The 25,581-nt window shown below is 56.0% G+C and overlaps 1 protein-coding gene across 1 annotated transcript; it reads right to left on the bottom strand.

Moving 5' to 3' along the window:
* Positions 1 to 896: 896 nt before the first annotated feature.
* Positions 897 to 25,405, bottom strand: MYH6 (myosin heavy chain 6). Its single transcript, XM_059913900.1, has 36 exons — positions 25,190 to 25,405; positions 23,864 to 24,007; positions 23,486 to 23,642; positions 23,361 to 23,388; positions 22,957 to 23,068; positions 22,596 to 22,688; positions 21,575 to 21,638; positions 21,210 to 21,308; positions 20,675 to 20,778; positions 20,452 to 20,590; positions 18,534 to 18,802; positions 18,079 to 18,249; positions 16,567 to 16,876; positions 15,806 to 15,876; positions 15,428 to 15,515; positions 15,220 to 15,337; positions 14,951 to 15,074; positions 14,530 to 14,666; positions 13,004 to 13,259; positions 12,615 to 12,857; positions 12,289 to 12,465; positions 11,859 to 12,004; positions 11,542 to 11,632; positions 9,017 to 9,406; positions 8,540 to 8,666; positions 8,330 to 8,448; positions 7,771 to 7,967; positions 7,022 to 7,205; positions 6,683 to 6,848; positions 6,421 to 6,545; positions 5,206 to 5,514; positions 4,762 to 4,965; positions 3,755 to 3,880; positions 3,389 to 3,664; positions 2,143 to 2,238; positions 897 to 1,467 (listed from the first exon to the last, which is right to left on the bottom strand). Exons 1-36 carry the CDS (start codon positions 25,388 to 25,390, stop codon positions 1,264 to 1,266), a joined length of 5,865 nt encoding a protein of 1,954 aa, XP_059769883.1. The 5' UTR covers positions 25,391 to 25,405; the 3' UTR covers positions 897 to 1,263.
* Positions 25,406 to 25,581: the final 176 nt, after the last annotated feature.

Raw genomic sequence — 25,581 nt, forward strand, 5'->3', positions numbered from 1 at the left:
CGGAAGGGCTTAGCCAGGGGAGTCCAGGAGATGGGGAGGGCAATGAAGGGATGAGAAGGTGGTCAGGAGGGCCTGGCCATAGGAAAGCTCAGCAGGGGGCAGGGGTTTGCTAGGAGCAGAGTGGGGTAAGGACCCGCCTTGTCCCCTGAGCAGCCGTGTGACACGGGCCAGCCTGTCCCTGGTGGGAGCTCGAAGGGAGCCGAAGTGTGCTCCGTGGTGTGCACCTGCACGTGCCCTGCTCGTCTGTGTCTGTGTGAGAGGTCAAAATGAGACAAGCGGGACCCAGGTTTGGTCCACACTTTGGTTCAGTTTGGTGTCAGCTGGCTCCAGAGTCTCAGGATGCCCTCACGATGAGGTGTGGCCCACAGACCCGGGCCCCAGCCAACTGTACCAGTGGCTGATGGGGAGCGGGACTCCCTATGGGTTACTTCTAAGGGGCTGACCAGAAAGGGACCTGTGTCACCCTCTTTATCCACATCTCTATCCCCAGCCAGCTCTGAGCCTCTCCTGGCATCGGTGGGGAATTCATTTTGGAGGGAACAGGTGTCCCAGGACTCCTGTGGCCTCAGGGGTAGGGTAGGTGGAGGGTGGCTTCAGTTTCAGCAGTGAAATTCTGTCTCCTAGTGTCGAGAATTGGCTCACCCTCTGGTGCCTTTGTTTTCTCCACTTTTGAAATTTCTCCCTCTCGTCCCTTGTCTGGTTGGCTGAGCAGTAGGGGGACTCACGGCTCTGCCACCTCAGGGAAGCCGCCTCACCTCTATGGGCCCGGTTCCTCCTCTGTAGATGTGGGGTGTCTTGGCTCCCCCAGCTCTGACACAGGGGCAGGGCCCCCCTCCCCCAGGAGTCCAGGATGGCTCCTGGATGGTCGGCGGGGAAGGATAGGGGCTCAGGCAGAGTCTGGCACTCATGTTTATTGCAGGTCAGCAAGAGCAAGGTTCAGAGGCAGTGTCACTCCTCATCGTGCATTTTTTGCTGAGAAAGAATAAAAGGTGTGAGGGGGCAGCTGGCGGGAGGGAGGAAGGGTGTGGGGGGGAATCTCCAGGGCTTTGAGGGGCCTAAGGGAGATGCCCTTAGTGGGGAGAGGTTCAGGCCTCAGGGATCTTGGGGTCCCATTTAGGGGTCCTTGTGGTTCGGGGGGGTGGGACTGGGCTTCCTAAGGAGGTTCCAGTCTGTGGGGGGCTTCTCTGAGCAGGAGGGGGGATGCTCAGGTGTGAGTGCTGTGGGACCCTCAGGGCTATCCAAATACAGGGGGAGGAGTGCCCACTAAGAGGGCACTGACACTGGGGCCGCGCTGCTAGGGGCGTGAGTAGCGGGGTCTGGGGAGGGACCCACCTTGGCGCCGATGTCGCGGCTCTTGGCCCGCAGCTTGTTGACCTGGGACTCGGCGATGTCCGCCCGCTCCTCTGCCTCATCCAGCTCGTGCTGCACCTTGCGGAACTTGGACAGGTTGGTGTTGGCCTGTTCTTCCTGCGGGGGTTTGGGGGGCGGGAGGATGAGGAGAGAGGGGGCCCAGCCTCCTAGTCTGGGGGACTCCCTGTCCCTGACCAGGGGCTCAGCGCTCTTACCCCTCACCCGTGTTCCTGCAACAGCCTTGCCAAGGGTGTCCTGCTCCTGGCTTGGCCCCCTCCTCAAACTTGTCCAGCACTCAGACTCCCAGCCACTCGTTGCCCAAGAGGAATCCCAAGCTGCCTGGTCTCCCTGCCCTCAGAATCCAGCTTCACCGCACCTGTCCAACTGTGACACTGACAGATGCTCCTGGACTGCCAGGGGTTCCTGCACAGGTGTGCTCATCAGCATGTCACATCCACACTTCTGTCCTCCCCACTGTGCTATGCCTGCTCAGGTCCTCTTCCAGGCCCAGTTGTCCTGCCACCGTCCAGCCTTCAGCACTGGCTGGCCCCCTGACCTCCATTAGCAGCTGCACTGCCTTCTCTTGGGCTTACCGGTATACGGATTACAAGCAGCTTGTGGGCAGGTCCTGGGTGGAATAAGCTTTGCTCTTATGAACTTAGAGTGCCTGACACAGCTCTGAGTTTGAGAGTTAAAGTGAATAGCAAACCCTCCATCCAGGCCTCACGCTGGGGTGGACACTTGCTGGTTCTGACACATAGGAGGAGTGTGTGGAGGAAACCATGAACTCACCGCCTCCTCGGCCTGGCGCTTGTAGGCCTTGACCTTCAGCTGCAGCTTGTCCACCAGGTCCTGCAGCCGCAGCAGGTTCTTCCTGTCTTCCTCCGTCTGGGGGCATGTGGGCGGGAGAAGCCAGTGTTGGGGGAGGAACGAGAGCGATTACCTTTCCCTCCCTCACCACCCCATCTTCTCCTCACGCCTTAGCTGCTTCTCCCTCCAACAGGCCAGGTCAGAGAGCTGGTGGGGAAACTTCATCTCTGACACTACTTATAGGTCAAAGGGCACGGCAAGGTCCTCAGTCCAGGATCTAAAAAGCAAGGAGGGCTGTGGCCCTAAGGTGAGAAATGGGAGGAGGGGCTCGGAACCAAACGGGATTTCTTCATCTGATAATATGGAGACATCAGGGCTGTTTCAGCTCTAATCTGGAGCACCAGAGGTGCTCTTGGCCAGTGGTTCTGGAGTGACCAGAGAGGACTAATGAGGAAAGCAGAAAGAAGGGATTATCATAATCCAGATCATTCTAATCTATCATAACCCAATATGCATTGTACTGGGTCAGGTATTGGGCACCAGGATCAGTGGCTCCAATGTCGCGTGATCATTCCCGATCATTGCATGTGCTAGGATGCTATTGCCACTTATGCCCACGATACACCTGAAGTTCTACGTCTGTATCTCTTTCCTGTGCCTCTCATATCCAGCTGTCAAATGGACCAATACCCCCTTTCTCTGTCTCTCCTGCCCAGGCACACTGTGAAAATACCAGATCAAGGGCATAAGCTCTGAGCTATACAGATGGAGGGCTTAGAACATTTTGGGATTTCTTTCTCTAAGGCCTTCTGTTTGTTGTCCCAGAAGTTCCACGGAAGATCTGAGTCTTTTCCCATCCCTGACTTTCATCACAAAAATGCCACACAACGCCCCTGCCTCTGAGGCTGGTGGAAAGATGGCTTGGACTGTTCTGAAGCCTTCACGGTAGCACTTCAGGTTATTAAAAAACTGGGGAAATGCTGGTTCAAAGAGCTTTCAAGAAGTAGAAGTAGATTCTCCCTTCGCTAGAAAAATTCATGGACTCGAGCCAAACTGTCTCCAGAGATTGTGAAAGAAAATTAATCTCAAGACAGCTTCTCAAGGAGCAGGTGGCAGGAGGGCTGGGAGGCTCTGTGCGGGGCCTGTGTGGGTAAGGAGGTGGGGCGAGGGATGCGCTTTCACGTCCACTCCCAAGGGCCCGGCCCCAGAGCAGCCGCCGCGCCCGCACCTGGTAGGTGAGCTCCTTGATGCGACGCTCACTCTTCCTCATGCCCTTGATCGACTCCGCGTTGCGCTTCTGCTCGGTTTCCAGCTCATTCTCCAGCTCCCGCACCCGGGCCTCCAGCTTCTGCAGCTGCTTCTTGCCGCCCTTGAGGGCGATCTGCTCGGCCTCGTCCAGCCGGTGCTGCAGGTCCTTGATGGTCTGCTCCATGTTCTTCTTCATGCGCTCCAGGTGCGCGCTGGTGTCCTGCTCCTTCTTCAGCTCCTCCGCCATCATGGCGGCCTGTGCACAGGAGAGAGGCGACACGTGGTTGAAGTCTTCAAGCCAAAGGAAACCTTATCTTGGAGCAGGCAGGGGGGCGGGGGGACTCACGTCCGTGATGGCCTTCTTGGCCTTCTCCTCGGCGTTCCTGCACTCCTGCACTGCCTCCTCCACTTCACTCTGAAGCTGGGACAGGTCTGCCTCCATCTTCTTCTTCTGGTTGATGAGGCTGGTGTTCTAGATAAAGGTAAGGAAAACTACTGAATGTATGCTTTGCTGCCTGATTCTACACTTTTACCCAGAGAAAATTAGAACTGGTCATTTTTTAAAAAACATGTCTTGCTTTTAGTATTTTCCTTGTTTTGCACCTGTTTTCTCTTTTCCTATGAAAATAGATATATTCTAGACATTATATCTAAAGGGACTCAGCTCTGAAGAAAGACTTCAAGCAGGAAAGGGTCTGTAGTTCTACTCCTGAGCTCTGTAGTAACATGTCTGTGCAGGAGTATGAAAATATTCCAAGGAAAATGGGAAAAACTTGTTTAAAGGGACTGTATCCTGGAAGTGACTATAGTTATAGAAAGAGTGGGGTAAGGAAGAGAGGACCACATCAGTGGGTGATGTCATTCCCATATGTACTAGATTACGGAACAAAACTCCACAGGGCAGTGCAGTAAGATGGACATAAAAACTCATTACCGAGTATAGCTGAAAACAGTGTGTATGGGATTGCAGAAAAATGGTGTTCTGTGGAGAATTTGGTTTGTAAGTAGATGCGGTTGTGCTTCTTTCAACTCCAAAAGTCCCATTTTAATACAGCAAGCTGAGGCTGGCTGTCTTCTAGATGTAGGATGTCACATCACAGCATGCATTCCACGACTCCCAGATTTGTGATTTTTGCCAGACACCACCCATCAACCATGACACTCTTAGCTTTTAAGTGTAGACCCCTTTCTCAAGGTTGTGGTTCCGCAGCCATGACTAACAGAGGCGAGCTGGTCCAAGAGATGAAATGATTTATGATCCAGGTTGGACGTATGCTTTCTCAGGGCATCTGATTCAGAACATTGTTAGATGGCCTGGCTCTGCTGCTCAGCGGGTTTCTCCTGGCCTCTCACCTGGGAGTGCAGCAGCTGCACCCGCTCGCTGGTCTCGATCAGCTCCTGCTCGGCCAGCTTCCGGGACCGCTCCGTCTGCTCCACCACGGCCCGCAGCTCCTCCAGCTCGGCCTGCAGCAGGTTGTTGCGCCGCTCCACGATGGCGATGTTCTCCTTCAGGTCATCGTTGGCACGGACCGCGTCATCCAGCTGGATCTGGGTGTCCTGCGCATCAGGAGAGTGGGCGTGAGAGAGGGAGCTGGGCTCTGGCCCATCAGAAGGCTGTCAGCTGAACTGGCCGCTGTGGAGAGCCCCTGGCGGCGGCTCAGGTGGGACCTGTGGGAGGTGTCTGCGACGGCCCAGGGGCAGGAGGGATCTGGCGCTGTGATGGGACGCCACCACCCAACTCGGCCACCACCCCTCCCTGGGTGAGGTGACTTCCTGCTCCCAAGAGTCACCGTGTACCTTCAGCAAGCTCTGGAGGCTCTTGACTTGCTTCTGGGCCTCGGCGGCCACGCGGTTGGCGTGGCTGAGCTGGATCTCCATCTCGTTGAGGTCGCCCTCCATCTTCTTCTTCACCCGCAGGGCCTCGTTGCGGCTGCGCGTCTCCGCGTCCAGGGAGGTCTGCAGGGAGTCCACCACCCGCAGGTGGTTGCGCTTCGCCTGCTCCATCTCCTCGTCCTTCTCTGCCAGCTTCCGCTCCATCTCTGCCTTGATCTGGTTGAACTCCAGCTGGGCCCGGAGGATCTTGCCCTCCTCGTGCTCCAGGGAGGCCTGGAGGGGAGAGGGACCGAAGTAGACAGTCAGGGCACAGGGTACATTGGGGAGGGAGGCTGGGAGGATGCAAGGTGTCAGCCAGGAGGGGAAGAGCTGAGAAGAGATGGGGAGGGGGGACCTGCATCCCAGGCCATCCGGGTGCTCTGGGGTAGGAAGTGCTGGATACCCCCGGTTTCCTCTGTCAAGGAAAGGGTTCTGAGCTCACAATTGTCAAGACCCTCCAGCACCAACACTGCATGATCCTGACCCATCTAAAATATCATAGAAAAGGGAAGGATTTTTACAACCACAAATTCAAACGTTTCTCTTTGTTTCCCAGGTCCCTCACCCTGTAGTGAAAAAAGTTAGAAGCCCCAAATCTCAGGGCTATCGCTAGGTTCTTACAAATGAACAGTAACAATAGCTAATATATATTAAGTGCTTAAGCATGTTACCTCATTTAATCTTCATAATAGTCATGCGTAAAATCTTATGAGGTATATACAACTGATGCCATTTTACAGATGAGAAAACCGAGGTACAGATAGGTTAAGGAACTTGCCCAATGACAAAGTGGTGGTCCTGAAGCCAAGTTTCCAACTCAAGTCTGTTTGACTCTGGAGCCCCTGTTCCCACCCACTGTCTGAGGGGTTGTTATGATGGCCAGGTTTCAACTTTATAAACCCAGTGGGAAACAAACCTATGATCAAGCTGTGTGTGGCATTTTCCTTTGCACAGACCTTGGCTTTGGAGGTAGTCATGGGTAGTGGGTATATGACCTTGGACTAAGAATAAGGAGCTGATAGATTTTGTCTTGGGTCAGCGTCACCCCCAGGTAAGGTAGAGTGCGGAGTCAGAGACAGGAGGGCAGGGGTGGGTAGGAGAGGGTCGGAGGCAGGGGTGCAGGCAGAGCCAGGCCCTCACCTCGGCCTCCTCCAGGGCCGACTGCAGCTCCAGCTTCTCGGCCTCCAGCTGCTTGCGGACCTTCTCCAGCTCGTGGATGGTCTTTCCACTGGAGCCCAGCTGCTCCGTCAGGTCGGAGATCTCCTCTGTGGGAGGGGCGGGCCGCTCAGCTGGGGGCAGCCGTGGTCCAACGGGGGGGCACGCCTCTAGCAGCCGCTGGGTGGCGCCACGTGCGGACCCTCCCTGCCCCGCCCCCGCCCCCGCCCCCGGCCTGGGCCCGCACCCTGCAGGTTCTTGTTCTCCCGCTTGAAGGTCTCCAGGTGCTCCAGGGACTCCTCGTAGGCGTTCTTGAGCTTGAAGAGCTCGGTGCTGAGGGAGCGCGCCTCCTTCTGCGACGACTCCAGCTCCGACTGCGACTCCTCGTACTTCTGCTTCCACTCGGCCAGGATCTGCGGGGACGCGACGCGGCTCACCGGGCAGCCCCAGCCCCACCCCCAGGGGCGCCCAGGCCCCCGTCCTGGGCTCAGCCTCCTCCCAGCCTCTGCCTCCCGGGAGGACGTTCCCGACTCCCGCCTGCCCGCCTGCTCTGGCCCCTGGCTGCGAGCCCCCGGGCTGGGCCCACCTTGTCGAAGTTCCTCTGCTTCTTGTCCAGAGCCGCGGCGGCCGCGTTGGAGCGCTCCACGTCCACCATCAGGTCTTCGATCTCATTCTGCAGCCGGTGCTTGGTCTTCTCCAGCGAGGAGCACTTGGCATTGACTGCTTCGACGGCCTCCTCCGCCTCCTGCAGCCTCTGGGCCAGCTTCTTCCTGCCCGGGGCGGTTGGGTGTATGTGTGTCACTCTACCTGGGAACAGCGGGGCCTTGGGACCTCCCCTCCCTGAACTGCCAGATGAGGAGGGCCCGGCCCTCCCACACAGCTCCTTGGGACACTGAGCAGCCCTTCAGGCCCTGGAACCCCAGCCTCCAGGGAGCCAGGGCTTCGGGTGCCTAGAACAGAGGCTCTTCCCTACGGGGAGCGGCATCAGGGTGGCAGCCCTCACCTCTCCCCACCCAGGCTGATCGGCGGTAGCTCCTCTGACCAACAAGCTTTTTGCTCGTCTTATACGTGAGCATCAGGTATAACCCGGGCCAAAAGCTCGCCCGTCACAGGAAGTGAGTCAGGGCCAGCCAGGGTTCACTCAGAGCACAGGATCCCAGCTCCCTCACAAGCACTTGTATTGCCCACCACGTTTCTCCCCACCTCCTCTCTTCCACCTCAGCCTTCCGCTGCAGGTTGTCAATCTGCCTCCCATGCCCACTCTGCCTGTCTCTACCCATGTCCTCTTGAGCCTTCCTCTCTTAGAAGCAGGGTGGGGGGCCGCCCGGGACTCACTTGGCCTCCTCCAGCTCCTCGGTCCTCTGGATGGCGTCTGTCTCATACTTGGTCCTCCACTGGGCCACCTCCGAGTTGGCCTTGGACAGGACGCGCTGCAGCTCGGCCTTGGCCTCCGTCTCCTCCTCGTACTGCTCCCGCAGCAGGTCACAGTCGTGCCGGGCTGACTGTAGCGCGTGGGCCAGGGCGTTCTTCGCCTGGGAGAGGCAGCACCGGGAGGTGGGTTCAGCATCTGGGAAGGTGGGAGGGAAGGCCCTTTCCCCATTCTCCAGATCCTTTTCATATCTATGAACTTCAACCAAGCCCCGGCCTCCTTCAGGGTGAGGGCTGGTGTGGAATCTCAACACCTTAAGGTACCTTCCCAGTTTGCCCATCCCTTCCAAATAAGAAAGGATGCACTCAGTGATGTTCGGGTGTGGCTTAGCTGAAGAGTAGAAGAACCTGGCCTGGAGGTTTTTTCATTACAGAGGCCTCTCTGCAGCTTCTAGTCTCCATTTCTGAGGTTGGTTGCCCCAGGGCTGCCATCAATCCTGTCCGCTGCCCCGTAGCCGGGCCTCACCTTGCCCTCCTCCTCCAGCTGCCTCTTGAGGTCCTCCAGCTGCTGGGTGTAGGAGAGCTTCCCTCGGGTCAGCTGGGAGATCAGCGCCTCCTTTTCCTCCAGTTGCCGGGACAGCTCACCTGCAGGTGGGAACAAGGGTTTGTGGGCCATGGAAGGGGGCAACTGACGCTCTTCCATGAGGCAGGTACAGGGCTGGTTAGGGGCACCCACCGTTCTCCGTCTGCAGCTTGGCTCGCTGGGTGGAGAAGTCATTGAGGGAGCGCTGGGCCTCTTCTAGCTTCGCCCGGTACTCGTTGGCCTGGTCCTCCAGTGTCCGGGACACCTTCTCCAGGTTTGCCTTCAGGCGGTAAGGGACAAGAGAAAGGTGAATGTGGGAGGGGCTGGGTTGACTGGAGGAAGGAAGGGAGGGCCAAGGTTGGGGAGAGCACAGAGGCAGGGGGTGGGGGGTGAAATGGGGCGGGGCTGGAGGGACACAATCTGGAGAGGATGCATGAATTAAAGAAGGGAGAGATGGTGAGGAGATGGAGACACAGGTGGAGGGCAAAGCAGGTGCAAGGGAGAGAGGGAGAGAGACCAGAGGGTGATGAAGGGAGTGAGAATAAGAGCAGTGGCAGAGAGGAAGTGGAAGTAAGGCGCACTGCGAGGCTGTGAGAGAGGAGAGGGCGAGGAGAGGAGAGCACGGCCCACCTTGACCTTGATGATCTGCTCCATGTTGGAGGTGACGTCGTCCAGCTCCAGCTTGAACTCGCTCTTCTCCTTCTCCAGCTTCTGCTTCACGCGCTGCAGGTTGTCGATCTGCTCGCCCAGCTCGGCCACGCTGTCTGCGTGCTTCTTGCGCAGGGCGGCCGCCGTGGCCTCGTGCTGCAGCGTGGCCTCCTCCAGGTCCCGCCTCATCTTCTGGAACTCAGCCTCGCGCTTCTTGTTCATCTCGATCTGCACGGACGTGGCCCCGCCGGCCTCCTCCAGCCGCTCACTGATCTCCTCCAGCTCCCGGGACAGGTCTGAGCGCAACTTCTCCACCTTGGCCCGGGCAGTGCGCTCGGCCTCCAGCTCCTCCTCCAGCTCCTCGATGCGTGCCTGGGCAGGGTATAGGGGGCTCAGACCCACTGCCTGACCTCTCCATCAGAGCCCCCTCCCCAGGGCTCTAGAAGGCTCCTGGCCAAAGCACCCAGGTCCTGCAGAGCAGTGGTTCTCACCAGGGGACATTCTGTGCCCCAGGGGACAGTCAACAAGGTCTGTAGACATTTTTGATTGTCATGACTTGGGGAGGGGGTGTTGCTACTGGCATCTAGTGGGCAGGGGCCAGGGAGGCTGCCAAACATCCTATAATACACAGACCATCAGTGGGAATTTGGTTGAAGCCAAACCTTCAAGGCATTTCCTGGAGGGGCATCTCAGACCCAGTCTGAGCATCCGCAGCCCTGATTCCTGAGAATCTGTGTTCAGAGAGGGATCTTGAGATCCCGTGAGGTCCTGGGTCTCAAAGATTCCACAGATTCACTAGGCTCTGCTCTGCTAATGATAAGGCAGGAAAGCTGGTGCTTGTATTTTACAAATATTTGCAACAATGTGCCTCAAAATAATCAAAAACTTTTGTAATCTTCCGAATTAACCACAAAGTCTAATCAACCATATTCCTCACTCTCCAGGGCTTACTTTATTTATGCCCAGGGCTGGGTTCCAGCTTAATTGTTCCCTTCCAGGCCAGGTGAGTGCTAGCAGGGTGCCCTCCTCTGTATCATGTCCCTACCTCGTTATTTTCTGGCCTTAGCCTTGGCCTGACTAAATTGAAAGAATGTCCCATTTACCATTTTGATCTGTTGTCTGACTAGCCAGGAGCAAAGGGGAGGATTGGTGGAATCCCTTCATCTGTGGTTATGTATGGTGTTGATGGAATGTGTGTGTGTGGGTCCTGGGAGCAGCAGAGAGAGGCCCACCATACCCCTGCTCCCAGGATGGAGAATGGGGACTGAGTGCAAGAGCTTGGGCAGGAAGAAGGAGGAGCCACAGCCCATTGCCAAGACCTGGTGAGGATAACAGCACAGTTGTTCTGGGTTCAACAGTCAAAGAGGTTGACCAGACCAGGGTAGGAGAACCTGGGGACATCCTAATATTCGGGCTAAAACCCAGAAGGGGCACCCAAGAAGATGGGAGGGAAGAGTATCACTGAAGGCAGACCAGCCCCTGAGCAGCCCCCAGAGGAGGGGAATTGTGTTCATGTGTCACTTGTACCCTGGGCCATCGACCCTGAATGCTGAGGGGAGATCAGCTCTCTCCACTAGTGGTCCCATAAGAAAATGAGAGGATAAATAGCTGAGTCCCTGTGGCCTTGGGGTCACTATGTCCAGATGTGGCCGTATAGCTTCTGCAGCTATGAAATGGGAATGAGAGTACCTGCCTTCCTTGCTTCCAGGGCTCTTCTGACAAACACGGGACTAAAAGCACATTAGAATTCAGGGTGCATTAAAGGCAAGGGAGACTCTGGCTGTTAATTCAATCTCCTCCTGCAGAGGGATGAGAAAGCCATGGGAAAGACAAAAGAACATCTTCTTGCAAGTGGCTGGCTCACTTCTCTAGCCTGAGCTATATTAAAATGACATATATATGTCGCCTCTTGGTTGACAAAGTGGGTTCCTAACAATATCTCTTCTGGTCCTCTGCAAGGCAGGGGTCATTAGTCCCATTTTACAGATGAGAGGAGAATCTGAGGCTCAGGAGGGGGGAGTGACTTGCTCAAGTTTGCAGGAATTGACTCCATATCATGGTGCTCTGTGGGGATCCAGCCTGAGTTAGTGGCTAGGGTAAATACCTGGGAAGAATAAGAACAGAGCTTCCCATGGGAAGGTGCTCCACGAAGGCCGTTCTCACCCCCATGAAGCGGGGAGAAGCACCAAAAGTAAGGGTTAGAGGAGAACGGAGCCCTACCAATTGTCCCAGAGCAGAAAACCCATGAGGTGGCGCATAGCTCAGCAAGAGAAGCCCTTTTAGTAAGTATGATCCCCACCCTCTCCCCCAAATAGCCCTGCTGAAATAAGACATTATTGCTCTAGTGGGGGAAGGCTGATGTTCCCAAGTGCCTGTAAGTCAGGGCTGTTGGGGCCTCCGGGCGGCTTGGAGTTCTAGATACTGTCTAGAACCCTAAGCAACTCCTGCAGCCTCAGCTGCCTCAGCGCCACTGAGCTCCTGGGTGGCTCCACCCAGAAGAACTTCACCTGGTTCTCCTTCAGTTTCTTCTGCAGCTGAAGGGCCAGTGCCTGCTCATCCTCAATCTTACTGTTCAGCTGATTAACGTCAAACTCCTTCCTGGAGGAGAAGAGGGTGACAGGTGGTTTTCCTTTCTCTGTGCCCATCCTCTCCTTCTGCCTCGGCATGCGAGGACCAGTCCCCTCCCCCTGGCCCCGAGGGTGAAGGTGGGGGGCGGGGGCCGTGTGCCCAGAGCAGCCTTGGCCAGAGGTGCTGCAGCACCTTACGCTCTAACCCTCAGGCCAGACACCCTCAGTAGCCCTTCCTAGCCGCCGCAGGCTCCTACTTCTTGAGCTTTTCTTCCAGCTGCAGCTTGTCGTTCTCTAGGTCCATGTTGCTCTCCTGGGTCAGCTTCAGGTCACCCTCCAGCTTCCGCTTGGCTCGCTCCAGGTCCATGCGCACCTTCTTCTCCTGCTCCAGGGATCCCTCCAGCTGGTGGAGAAAAGAAAATGAACAGGATGTAGGAAACCTGAGATCCACAGTGCATCCTCTTCTGCTCCCTTCTAAACCCAAAGTCCAATGGGATTGGAAGTCAAACCAGCAGAGTTAGCCCTGCAAGCATGAAGGATTAGAGACCCAGCCTAGTGAGGAATGCAGAAAGAAAAGGGCCCCAGGGGTCATGGAAGTGAGTTCTAGGGATTGGGAACCCCTTGGCCATCGGTGTTGCCTGAAAAATCCCAACCTGAGAGGGATGGAGCATGGTTGTTGCTACTCACATCATCCACCTGCTGCTCCAACTTGACCTTAGACTTGGTCAGGGTGTTGACCTTGTCCTCCTCAGCCTGAAGGTCATCCAGGGCCTGTTGGTGGGCCTCTTGCAGAGCTTTCTTCTCCTTGGTCAGCTTGGCAATGATCTCGTCCAGCCCAGCCATCTCCTCTGTCAGGTTCTTCACCTGTTGACCAAGAACCCCATCCCCTTTAGGGTCAAAGGTCACCAACCTGGAGACATCTGTGGAGACCTCCAATGCCAAGGACCAGGGCCACACTCAGGTCTGGGAATCCTGAGGAGACTTGGGCTGGAGCCAGAGGGAGCTGCCCTCACCTTGTTCTCTGTTGCGTGCTTCTCCTTCTCCACCTTGGCCAGCGTCAGCTCCAGGTCATCAATGTCCCTCTTGAGCTCAGAGCACTCGTCTTCCAGCTTGCGCTTCTTGGCCGTGAGCTCGGCGTTCATCTCCTCCTCGTCCTCCAGCCTCTCGGTCATCTCCTTCACCTTGGCCTCCAGCTGGATCTTGTTCTTGATCAACTGGTCACAGCGCTCTTCTGCATCGTTGAGGTTGTCTTGTTCCTGGGAGAAGAGGACAGAGAGGAGAGATGGTGATGAAAGACAGGAGAGATCCAGGGTCTTAAAGAGAGCCAGAGCTCCGAGACTCATAGTCCATGGTGATGAGACGGGCTATAATCCAGGGGAGGGGAGAGGAGAAATGGTCTCACCGCCTGCACTTGGAGCTGCAGGTCATTCTTCTCCTGCAGCAGGGACACCATCTTCTCCTCCAGCTCCTTGCGCCGAGCCTCCGACTTCTCCAGCGTCTCTTTGAGGCGCCCAAACTCCTCCTTCATGGTGGCCATCTCCTTCTCTGTCTCTGCGCTCTTCAGCAGCGGTTTGATCTTGAAGTAGAGCTTCATCCAGGGCCAGTTCTTGACCCCCATGAAGGCCCGAATGTTCCACTGGATTACCAGCAGGGCATCCCTGGCAAAGAAACATGGAGGCAGGGAAGGGCACTGTAAAAGAGAACTTCACAATCATGGGGCCAGCAGCACTCGGCTCCCAGCACATCTAAGCAAGTTTGTAGGCACCTGAGGGCAGGAACCCCGTCTTGTAGCCTTGATAGGCAACCCCACCTCAGCGTAACCACACTGAACATGGAGTTGCTCCATAAATATTTATTAATTGATCAATTCAACAAAAGGGCAGTTTATATCTTCCTTACTGGAGTATTAGTAGCTATGGGAGCTACCACTTGTAGAATGTCTACTGTGTTCGGTGTTTCTAATCTCATAAGAACCTCAAGCATGTTAAAAATATGATATTTTCCATTTAGGAATATCTATAACATATGTGTAAGTTATGAAGCATGAAACAAAATGACTGTCCATGAACTTATCACCCAAACAAGAGCTAGAGCATTGCCATCATAGATTCTACCTGTGGGCTCCACCCCATCCCCTTTCCTGGTCCTTCCACCAGAAGCAGCCACTACCTTGAATCTAGTGTTTTTTGTTTCCTAACTTTTTCAAAAAATATTTTAACCATATATGTATGCATCTTTTAACAATATGCTATTTTAAAAATTATTTCTGAGCTTTATAAAAATTGCATCAAAAAAAAATTGCATCACACAATAGGTATCCTTCTGTGACTTGCTTTTGTTTACTCAGCAATATGCTCTTAAGGTTCAAACATGTTGTACCATGTAGTTTTAGTTTCCTCCTTTTTCATTGCTTTATAATATTCCCCTGAATGAGTATACTACTATTCACCCATTCTCCTGTGGATGAAAATTCAAGTTGTTTCCAGATCTTTGCTATTTTGACCAATGCTACTATAAAGATTCTTTTTTGTCTGATGTTGAACACGTGCAGGAGTTTCTCTGTGGGAATGCACTCAGGAGTGGAAAGGTATGTAACTGTTCAACTTTAAAAGAAAATGATACATTGTTTTCCAAAGAGATTGCACACATTTACACATCCATAAGCAGTGGGTCAGACTTCTTGACTTTTGTCAATCTAGTGTTTTAAAATGGTATCTCATTGGAGTCTTAATTTGTATTTCCCTAAGGGGAATTTTCTTTTTTAAAGAATTCAAAATGAGACCCAGAGTGGCAAAGTCACTTGCCCAGGCTAGCTAGTAAGTGGTGGAGCCAGGATTTGAATTTAGGTCTTCTGACCCACGCCACTTGGCTCTGCTTGTCTGCCTCTTACACGTCTGAGAGTGCCTCTCTCTTTCCCTCCAGCCTCACCTGCGCTCCAGGATCTTCTTGAACTCAATGCGCATGAGCTGACCCCGGGCTTGTGCCTGGATGCGGGTGATGATGCGGCTCAGCCTCTCGTCCCGCATCTCCTCCAGCAGCCCCAGCAGCCCCGCCTTGAAGAACACCTGGGGGTGAGGGGTAGAGCCAAGGGGGCCACAGCCTCAGAGAAGGGTAGCCAGGGTGGAGGGAGAGTGTGGGAGACCCTGGCTCAGCTTCCCAGGGCCCTGTTACCCACACATCCTAGACCTGGGAGTGAAATGTGAAAAACAAGACAGAAAGGAAGCCTGGGTTCCAGCCCTTGGTTGATACGGGTAGCCAGGAATCAGGGGTCTGCCTTCCAAACTCCCAGCTGGTCCACTCAGCATGGTCGCACATCCTGCAACGCCACCCTACGGGGCTCTAGACTCACCTTGGTGTGGCCGAACTTGTACTGGTTGTGGTCAATGTCCAGGGAGCCCAGCAGCTTCTCTGTCCCTTTCCTGCTGTCAATGAACTGGCCCTCGGGGATGGCTGCCGGGTTCAGGATGCGGTACCTGGGAGGGAGGTGCCCGTAGTTACCCACGTTCTGCACTGATCTGCTCTGCCCACAGAATCTGAGGCCACATGAAGACTCCCCTCCCACCCGAGGCTGCCCGTGCTCCCCCTGTTCCCTGAGCCCTGGGGGGCCCTGGTACCCACCTCTGCCGGAAGTCCCCGTAGAGGATGCGGTTGGGGAAGCCCTTCCTGCAGATGCGGATGCCCTCCAGCACGCCATTGCAGCGCAGCTGGTGCATGACCAGGGGATTGTCCATCACCCCTGTGGCAGGAAGGGAGAGGGAGGGGGTCAGCCTTAGGGCAAGTGGATGCCAAGTGCCCTCTCCAGACTAGACCCTTGTGCATCGCTCACCGGGAGCCTTCCGTTCATTGGGGATGATGCAGCGCACAAAGTGAGGGTGGGTGGTCCTCAGGTTGGTCATCAGCTTGTTCAGATTCTCCTGGGGGTGGATGAGAGTTGGAGGTCAGGAGCCACAGGGACCATCCCTTTGTTCCCTGAGCCCTGGGACCCAGACAACCTGTCACCAGAACCCTCAAAGGGATAGGGAGCTGATACATAATTTATGATGTGAGTTCAGGCTTGTATAGAATTTACATGCCAAAAACGGCCACATAACTCTAGCTTCTTTCCTCTCCAAACTCAGAGCATCAGGTTAGGGTGGTGCAGACAAAATGCTCTGGGCTGGGCCTGCCCACCACAAGTCTCTTGGCATCTCTGGGCCCTTCTTACCCGGTGGAGGGCCGATACTGTCTGAAATGATGAGCCCTTTTTCTTGCCTCCTTTGCCTTTACTGCTGTCCCCTAATAACAAGAGAAGGAATGATGAACAAGGGCTTGAAAACGGAGGAGCCCTCGGCTAGGGGCAAGGCTCTACCTCTCACTAGATGTGTGACTTTGGGCAAGTTATTCTCTAAGTCTCAGTTTTCTCATGAAGAGGAGAAGAAGATTAGAAAAGATCAAGCATGGAGCATGCCTTCCAGTGCTTGGCACAAAGCAAGCATTGAAATAACATTAGTGCTTTCTCCTCCCAATCCCTTCTAACCCCGACCCATGCTTACATCTTTCCACTTTCTACTTTTCTTCTTGTACTTTACCCTCATCGTTTCAATTCACACCCTTTCTCTTCCTTCTCTGAACTGGAGGCGCGTTTGTTCTACTGTATGTTCAGTGATCCTCTCAACATTTACTGTGACCTCCTGCAGGCACGGCTCCATGCCAGGCCTGCTGCAGTGATGTGCGTGCCACCCTGACTGATCTTCAGTCGCCCAGAGTCTTGAAGAGATGCACAGCATGTACAACGACGTCCATAACCCAAAGGGGAAAATGGCACTTCCACAGAAGGGGTAGAGATGGGCCGCTGTGGGATCTCCTGACCCCCTCCCGTGGCTCACAGGCTCCCTCCTGCCTTTAGAGTTGTGTGCTTTGAAGCAGCGGGATCCTGGCTCCTTGCACCTCCAGAACTGCTCTAGCAGTGCAGGGCTGCCCTCTTACCGACATCAGCGGAGGCATACGAGGAGAAGAGTGTGGCCATGAGCTTGAGGGAGGACTTCTGGTACAAGCCCACTACCGTCTCGTTGAGCGGGTCTTTGTTCTTCTCCAGCCAGCCTATGATGTTGTAGTCCACGGTGCCAGCGTAGTGGATCAGGGAGAAGTGGGCTTCCGGCTTCCCCTTGATGTTACGCGGCTTCTGGAAGTTGTTGGACTTGCCCAGGTGGTTGTCGTACAGCTTGGCCTTGAAGGTCATGTCAGTGGCCTTGGGGAACATGCACTCCTCCTCCAGGATGGACATGATGCCCATGGGCTGATGGCGGGGTGGGGAGGGGGAGAGCATCTCTGAGTGCACTCCCAGGCTTGCAGAGTCCCATACCCCGACAGAGGAGAGACTGCAGCCCAGTGTAGCAGGCAGGCCACAGAGAGCTCGAGCTGGTACCTCGTGTCCCGATACAGGAAGCCAATATTCCTGGAGTTAACCTAAATCCGAATACATTCAGATCTGGCCAATGTAACCTCTTTCTGCCCCAGTGGACCCAGAGAAGAGCCCTGTACTCCCAATCCCCACCCCCCGGCCCCCCAGGGCTCACAGAACAGCCCCTTCTTCCTGAATGGCTCCCTGCCCCAGCGCAGGGTGAAGGCTGGGACAGAAGTGTGTCAGAGGCGCCAGACTACAGGGCAGGCCAGACTCGTGCCTATATGACGGGTAACAATCGTTCAAGGAATGGTTAGAGGGATCCAGGTTCTGCACAATGTCCTGCACTTCAGAAAGTGTAGCAGCTCTTGACTTTTCCTGGGACAGGGATCCTACTGAGAATTTGGCGAATCCAAAGACCCCTCCCCAGAAAAATGCACGTACACACACACACTTGCATGTACACCTCGCCCACCACCAGTCCACACACACTTTTACATACAGTTTCAGGGAAATCTGAGGCCTCTGGAAGAGCAGCACCCCGGATAACTACGCAAAGCTTGTGGGGAAGGCCCTGTCTTCTGACTGGCCGTGGCTGGGCTGGGGGAGGGGCAGTTGCTGCGGCCTCTGGCCTCCATCAGCAATGGAGCCCTGGGAGCAAAGCAGCACTGGGAGCCTCCCACCAGCTCCGTCCTGTCTCCTCTGAGGACCCTCCATAGATAAGAGGAGCTGAAGACGGGCTTATCCTCAGCCAACAGGGAGAGGATGGGGAGCCAACATGTCTAGCTTCAGCCTAGTTTCTTTCCACGAATGACGCTTCTCATGGGGTGTCAGAGGGGCCAGGAGCCCTCTCCTTCACTACATCCCCCTCTTAAGACCCTGGGAGGTGTCCACCAGACAGGACAAGGTCTTAGGTGCTGGGGAGAGAAGGAAGGGCTGGACCTGTGTATGCTTGTGATGTCACAGTGTGTGAAAGCAGGGCCTGGAAGGGGGCTTGGGATTCTGGGGACTAGTTTCCTGGGTGTAGAGGGACAGGGCTGCCACTTTGTCTGGGATGGCGGGTGAAGGGGACCCGGGTGGAGGGGCCAAAGCGGCACCTTCTCGATGAGGTCGATGCAGGCCTGCAGGTCCATGCCGAAGTCGATGAACTCCCACTCGATGCCCTCCTTCTTGTACTCCTCCTGCTCCAGCACGAACATGTGGTGGTTGAAGAACTGCTGCAGCTTCTCGTTGGTGAAGTTGATGCAGAGCTGCTCAAAGCTGTTGAACTACAGAGCAGGGGGGTGGGGGAGGGGAGCGGGTCAGGCGGGCAGCTGTCCGTGGCCCATGGAGTGGGCCCAGGGCTGCATCCAGCCCGGCAAGGGGTGCAGCTGGTCCCTCCCCTCCCCTGTCAGGGCGGGGAGGGAGAGCCCCCTGAAGACACATGACCGTCTCCACCACTGCGGAGCCCACCGCCGTCCCCGCGCCTGGCCTGTAGCCGGCGCAGCCAGCGGGGGCTGCCTGTGCGGACCAGTGAGTTACTGTTCTCCCGGCCCCCAGGCTCCCCACTCACGTCGAAGATCTCGAAGCCGGCAATGTCCAGGACGCCTATGAAGTACTGGCGCGGCTGCCTGGTCTCCAGGGTGGCGTTGATCCGCGTCACCATCCAGTTGAACATCTTCTCGTACACGGCCTTGGCCAGCGCCCCGATGGAGTAGTACACCTGCTGGACATTCTGCCCCTTGGTGACGTACTCATTGCCCACCTTCACCCGAGGGTGGCACAGCCCCTTGAGCAGGTCGGCTGAGTTCAGCCCCATGAGGTAGGCAGACTTATCGGCATCTGGTGGAGAAGGAAAGGGATAAGCAAGCACTTTCAGCAGACCCTCTTTCCCTGACCAGGACCATCAGGTCCCACCTCTCTCGTTAAAGAGTTGCAAATAGAGGCCTGAAGGGCACAAGGCTTGCAGTGGTGACACAGCCAGTGTGTGCCTGAGTCAGGCTGGAGCCCAGGCCCCTCCCTCACCCCGGGACCTCCTACCACACTGCATCCCTTCATCTCTCCAGGGCAGGGACTGTGGCTGATGATGTCCTCTGCTTCTTTCCTCCTTTGTCCGCAATCCCAGGATCTAGCCCAGGACTGGGCATGCTCTACCCTGAATCTATGTGTTGGCCAACTTGACTGGCTGGGAAATCAAGGTTCCTAACAGCAAGTTGGTCACCCTCCCCCAATCCCCAGCTCTCCAAATGTGCCATCCAACATATGATCTCTATTTAGAAGGAATTTATTTGGTTTAATTTCAAGAGTTTTGTGATAACTGGCGACATGCTATTGTGAAACTGAGGCTTGACATTTGATCTGAACAGACATAGAGAAGGGGTCCTTGAAGGTGGGCCAAGAGGAACGTTCTTGGGCGTTTGTCCAGCCCTGTTCACACCTTCACATCTCCTTCTCAAAGGATTCTCCAGATAGCCTTAGAGGGAGCTAGGAAGGGCTTTCGCTCCATTCCACTGAGGGGGAAACTGAGGCCCAGTGATGTGCCAATGCCCTGAGCTGTGTCCTGACCCTTGGCTTCCTGCCTTCCAAACAGAACATGGCACGGAGCCTGCGAGGGGCTCACCCAAGGCCTGGGCATCCCTCACATACACACCGCATTAGTGATGGGGATGTGCAGAGATCAGTCCTGGGCTTGGGGGTGTCTTGGGTGCAGAAGGAAATCTCCCCAATTCACTTCTGCTCTGTGCAGCTGGGTTGAGAAGCTAGCGGGATTGAGAGGCGCCGCCCTGTCTGCCCTCTTCTCCCATGTCCCTGCCTTCACCCACCCACAAGCCTCAGGTCCTCTGGGAGCCAGCCTGTCTGGGATGGAGGGTGGCATCTGGCTAGGTTCTAATGGAGAAGAAAGCCTGGAGCCTGGGCCAGGTGGACTGGGGGTGGGGCTGAGCCCGCTCCTGGGAGAAAGCATAGCCTTTCGACCACCTGCTTCTCCTATTCCTGGTTTCTTCCCACTTTCTCTATCGTGGGCCTAACATCGCTACTGTGAACGTAACTCCTTAAAAATCATCGAAAGGGGCACATCCCTGGTGGCGCAGTGGTTAAGAATCCACCTGCCAATGCAGGGGACACGGGTTCAATTCCTGGTCTGAGAAGATCCCACATGTCGCGGAGCAACTAAGCCTGCGAGCCACAACTACTGAGCCCACGTGCCACAACTACTGAAGCCTGCGCTCTTAGAGCCCGTGCTCCGCAACAAGAGAAGTCACCGCAATGAGAAGCCTGCGCACCGCAACGAAGAGTAGCCCCCGCTCACCGCAACTAGAGAGAGCCCGCGCACAGCAACGAAGACACAACACAGCCAAAAAAAAAAAAATCGTTGAAAGGCACCCCTTTTGGACACAGAATGGGAAACCGTGCTCCCAGAGGACTGTCTCTGCATGACGGGCGGACACCCATCCCCTCAGGCCTTCTCAGCGCCTGCTCTCCTGTCATCGAACCTTCAGTGCCGTCGGGCTCGGCCTGCTCCTCCCGCTGCTTCTGCTTGAACTTCATGTTTCCATAGTGCATGATGGCGCCCGTCAGCTTGTAGACGCCAGCTTTCTCCTCAGGAGTGAAGCCCAGCACGTCGAAGGCGCTCTGGGGCAGGGCGAGAGAGGCAGAGTGGGTGGCGGGGCGGGTGGCCCAGCAGTCCGGGAGCCCTCCCACTGCCTCCTCACTCACATCCGTGGCCACCAGCTCCTCAGAGTCGTCGATGGAGGCCACGGACACCTCCCCCTGGGACACGAAGGCGTAGTCGTAGGGGTTGTTGGTGACCAGCAGCATGTCTGTCCAGGCGAGGGGCAGGGCAGGGGACAAGGGGGTGGGAGGGGGCACGGTGAGGGGAGGGGTGGGGAGAAGGGAAGAGCGGGAGTAGGTAGAGAGGAGGACCGTCAGCAAGGACCAAGGGGAGGAGCCAGAAGAAAAGGAAAAGTGGGCAGCGAGGACCCAGGGTGGGAGGATGGTGGACGAATGACAGGTGGGAGAAGGGGAGGCAAATGCAGAGGAGAAGGAGTAAAGCAACAAGGAAGGGTGGAAAGGGAGACAAGAATTGACACAGGGGAGTCCAAGGTGAGGGAGGAAGGGAAAGGCAATGGGCAGATGGAAGGAGGGCGGATGAGCAGGCTGGCGGGGCGGGTGAGGAGGAGGAGGGATCTGCCCTGCACAGGCGGGCTTGCGGAGGGCGCTGGGGGCAGCAGGGGCATCAGGCTGGGCTCACCCAGCAGCTCTGGCTTCTTGTTGGACAGGATCTGGTAGAAGATGTGGTAGTTCCTCTCAGCCTTCAGCTGGAAGATCACCCGGGACTTCTCCAGGAGATCTGAAGTGAGGAGAGGGGAGGAAGGCAGGTAAGGAGGGAAAGAGCCAAGCCAGCAAAAGGGTGGAGGTCAGGGGAGAAGGGCTCTCACGGCAAGTGGAGAGAGCCAGGGGAAAGATACGGTTTAAAGGAAAAAGAATTCTAAAGCCAAGAGGCAAATGTAGACAGAGACAGAAGATGGAGTGGAAATGTTGAGGTGGGGCATCCAGCGGGGATGAAGGCAGAGGTGGAGGCCCCGGAGGTGTGGGCAGGGCTCCTCACGTACTCACAGGTTTCTATGTCTGCAGAAGCCAACTTTCCAGTGGCTCCAAAGTGGATCCTGATGAATTTCCCCTGGGGGCAGATGGGACAAAGAGTGAGAGAACTGGCCAGAAGAGACGCATGGAGATCCTGGACCTCAATGCAACCCAGAATGCCCTGGATGGTTCTGGAAATGTAAATGACTTCTTTGGAATCCCAGTTTAGTATCAGTAAAACAGGGAAGAGGATGCCCATCCCCACATGCCACCCAGGGATCTCTGAGCAGAAACGACACAGGAGGGGACTTCCCTGGTTGTCCAGCTGTTAGGACTCTGCTCTCCCAATGCAGGGGGCCCAGGTTCAATCCCTGGTCAGGGGACTATCAATAGATCCTGCACGCCGCAACTAAAGATCCCGCATGCCACAGTGAAGATCCCACGTGCTGCAACTAAAGACCCAGCTCAGCCAAATAAATAAATATTCTTTTAAAAAAGAAAGAAATGACACAGGAATGAACACTGATAGAATGTGTCCTGCTTGTACCTCTGATATGATCTCTTGTAATCCTCCCAATAACCAGCAAGGTAGATACTACTACCTCTGTCTCACTGATGAAGGAACTGAGGCTCAGAGAGGTGTGGGGACTTGCTGGGCAGATGGAATGCTGGGGAATTGGCTCCAACGCCCATGCTCTCTCTTCCCACTTCCAGTGTGGAAGAGCTTTGGAAACAGTCATAAGGAAAATCTAGAATGTGACCCAAATCAGCCCTGTTACTCAGCTCTGGAACAGCTGTGGTGGCACTGGGTCTCTTTTCTTGAGTTCCCAGCACTCGGGGGCCAGGCTGAGTGGAGAGGGTTTGGAGTGCGTGCGTGCGTGTGTATGTGTGTGTGTGTGTGTGTGTGTGTGTGTGTGTGTGTGTGTGTGTTATTTGATATCCCAAAACCAAATGCAGGACAATCAACCAGGTGGGGTGACTGTTGGCAAAACTGCATCCCCCTTTTTTTGTTGAGGCCGCATGAGGCCAGTTGGCAGTGGTCAGGTGCACTCACGAAGCGGGAGGAGTTGTCGTTCCGGACGGTCTTGGCATTGCCGAAGGCCTCCAGGGCGGGGTTGGCCTGGATGATCTGGTCCTCCAGGGTGCCCTGCAGAGGGAGCAGAGCGCAGGGCTGCATCTCCAGTCCACCTCCAGGTGGTGGTGGGGAGGGCGGGGGTGTGGCTGGATGGACTGCTGGTGGGTCTGCAGCTCCATGGGGTCATATTCAGACCTCAGAGTGTGTGTCTCCTGCCACGTAGGTCTTGAGCACTGGGCTCAGGGATGCAGTCCACACTGTTTCCCAGGGCAGGGCTAGGGGTCACCTGGTCAGCCCGCCCCGCAGTCCCCCTCTGCCGAGCCCGTGGCCCACCCGGCACCTTCGTTGCATTGACGTTGTCCTTCTTGCCACGGTCACCTATGGCTGCGATGCTGGCAAAGTACTGGATGACACGTTTCGTGTTCACAGTCTTCCCTGCCCCAGATTCTCCGCTAGGGGCAACAGGGACCCATCAGAACCCAGATTCCCACCGTCCTCCATTCGAAGTTCAGCACTGCACCCTCCTCTCTCAGAGTCCCAGCCATCTAATCTCCTCCCCCGGGGCCCAGCTCCCTGCAGAGTCTGCCCAGCACTGTAGGTCACTCTGGCACTCCTCGGAGAGCCCGGTTTCTTGCAGTCTCCTCCTTAAACCTTTCCTCCCCACCCCATCACTCCCAGGAATCAGCCTGGGTCCCCCCCCCCCCCCAGCCCACGGCCCTCTGTGGGTGGATGGTGTTTGCTCACGTGATGAGGATTGACTGGTTCTCCCGATCTGGAAGAGAAAAGAACAGAGGCAATGGGGTCAGGGCTGAGGGCCCAGGTCCACGGGTGTGGGGCTGAGGGGGCGCAGGTCAGAGCAGCCGGCCCACCTGTCAGCATGTACTGGTAGGCGTTGTCGGAGATGGAGAAGATATGGGGCGGCGCCTCGCTCCTCTTCTTGCCCCGGTAGGCGGCCACCACCTCGGCGTTGTACACCGGCAGCCACTTGTAGGGGTTGACGGTGACGCAGAAGAGGCCCGAGTAGGTCTGAAGCGGGAGATAGGGCAGTCACGAGAAGTTGGAAGGGAGAGCCTGGATTGGGCAGTGGTGACAGGCAGAGGAGTCCCTGGTCAGCCCAGCTGGCTCCTCTCTTCCTGCAGCTGACCAGGGATGGGATGGGGGCAGAGAGCCCTTTGGGAGAGTTCCAACCCCCTCCCTGTGAGAGAATCGCCCCGGCCTACTTTGGACTCTGTGCAGGACACACTCACGTAGATCATCCAGGCTGCGTAGCGCTCCTTGAGGTTGAAAAGCACCGCAGGCTCGTGCAGGAAGGTCAGCATGGCCATGTCCTCGATCTTGTCGAACTTGGGTGGGTTCTGCTGCAACACCTGGTCCTCCTTCACGGTCACCACCTGGGGAGGGGGTAGGGGCAGTAGGACAGGGGTGACCACGCTCCCACCAGGACCCTTGCCAGCATCGCCCACTTACCTCCTCCCAGAATACAGACTGTGACCTGGTCTCGTTCCCCTAGCTCTTCTCTCACCAGTGCCTGGGCCCTGACCCATAGCTCCCCATGCCCACTGTCTCTCCCTTCCTAGGGACTGTCCTAGAGTCCCTGTGTCTTGCCAGTTCCCCAGACCCTGTGCCCATGAGCATCACCTTTCAGTCCCTGCTTAATTGTCTAGGGCTGGCCACTCTCTGACCTGTGCACACACACCTTACCCTGACTCCTGGGGGCAGTACTTGAGGGCATCAGTTGCTCGGGGCAAACCTTGGCACTACTGGAAAAACATCTCACCCATCTACCCTACACTCTTCATTGGTCACTGTCAAATGGTTTGATCGCCACTGGTCAGTTTGCCGTGCCCTGACATCATGAGATCCTGCAAGTAGGCATTCCAGCATTTTTTACAGTGGAGAAAGCTGTGGATCGAATAACTAAATGATTTGCCAGCATGGTGGCTGCTAGTGGCAGAGCTGGGTTCAGGGTCAAAGTCCCCAGAGGTTGTGGCCTGTTATTACACACCTCAATGGGACGCAACAGTCAGCCAGCATGTCTGCGAGGCACACGGTTCTGAGGCACTGCTGCTGACCAGTGACAGTTCTCGTGGCTGGCATGAGGGACCAGGACCGTGGATTTCTGAGTGCCGGTTGTCAGGCCTGGACCGAGCGTTCAGTTTAAGGGTTCCTGCTCTTTGCGTTCATCGTTAAAAGTTTGCTCTTGGTATGGTTGGCGAGGACTGGGGAGAGTTGGTTCATGGAGGAAACTGAGGCAGAGTGGAGGGATGCAGGTTTGAGAAGGGAGCTTCATTTGATGCTGTGTCTATACCCTCTTTATCTACAAGTCCCCTCTGAGGAGGAAACCAGCTGAGGTTTTCGGCCACCAGCATCCTCTCTGGCAACGGGCTGGCGTGGGACCTTGTTACACCTGCTCAGACCTAACAAGAAAGGTCAGTTCTCACTCAGATGCTGGGCTTCTCGAGGGGGGCTCATCCAGCACCCCCGCTGGCTTTGGCTCTTCTCCAGAGCCCCTCAGCTCCCACTGCAGGTGGCTCCACCCCTACACCCACCACCCTGTGCTGTGCCCCACGCACCTTGCCATTCTCCGTCTCGGCAGTGACCTTGCCTCCCTCCCGGGACAAGATCTTGGCCTTGACAAACTCTTCCTTGTCATCCGGCACGAAGCACTCAGTGCGGATGTCGAAAGGCCGGGTCTGGGCCTCTAGACGCTCCTTCTCTGATTTGCGGAGGTACTGGGCCGCCGCCCCAAAATCGGCCATCTGGGCATCGGTCATCTTGTCCCTCCTCTGCGGCTGAGACAGGAGGGCCCAGGCCTCAGTGGGTGGCATTGCCCTCTGCCCCCCAGCTCTCTGCCCCACCTGGGTCCTATCACTCTCACCTCCCTACGTGGCCTGGGTCCCGCCCTCCCCAACTCGGGTTCTGCTTCCCTTGCCCTCTGATGTGAAGCGGAAGGAGAATCTGTGAG

The sequence above is a fragment of the Balaenoptera ricei genome, chromosome 2 (genome assembly GCF_028023285.1).
Source record: "Balaenoptera ricei isolate mBalRic1 chromosome 2, mBalRic1.hap2, whole genome shotgun sequence".
Classification (NCBI taxonomy): domain Eukaryota; kingdom Metazoa; phylum Chordata; class Mammalia; order Artiodactyla; family Balaenopteridae; genus Balaenoptera; species Balaenoptera ricei.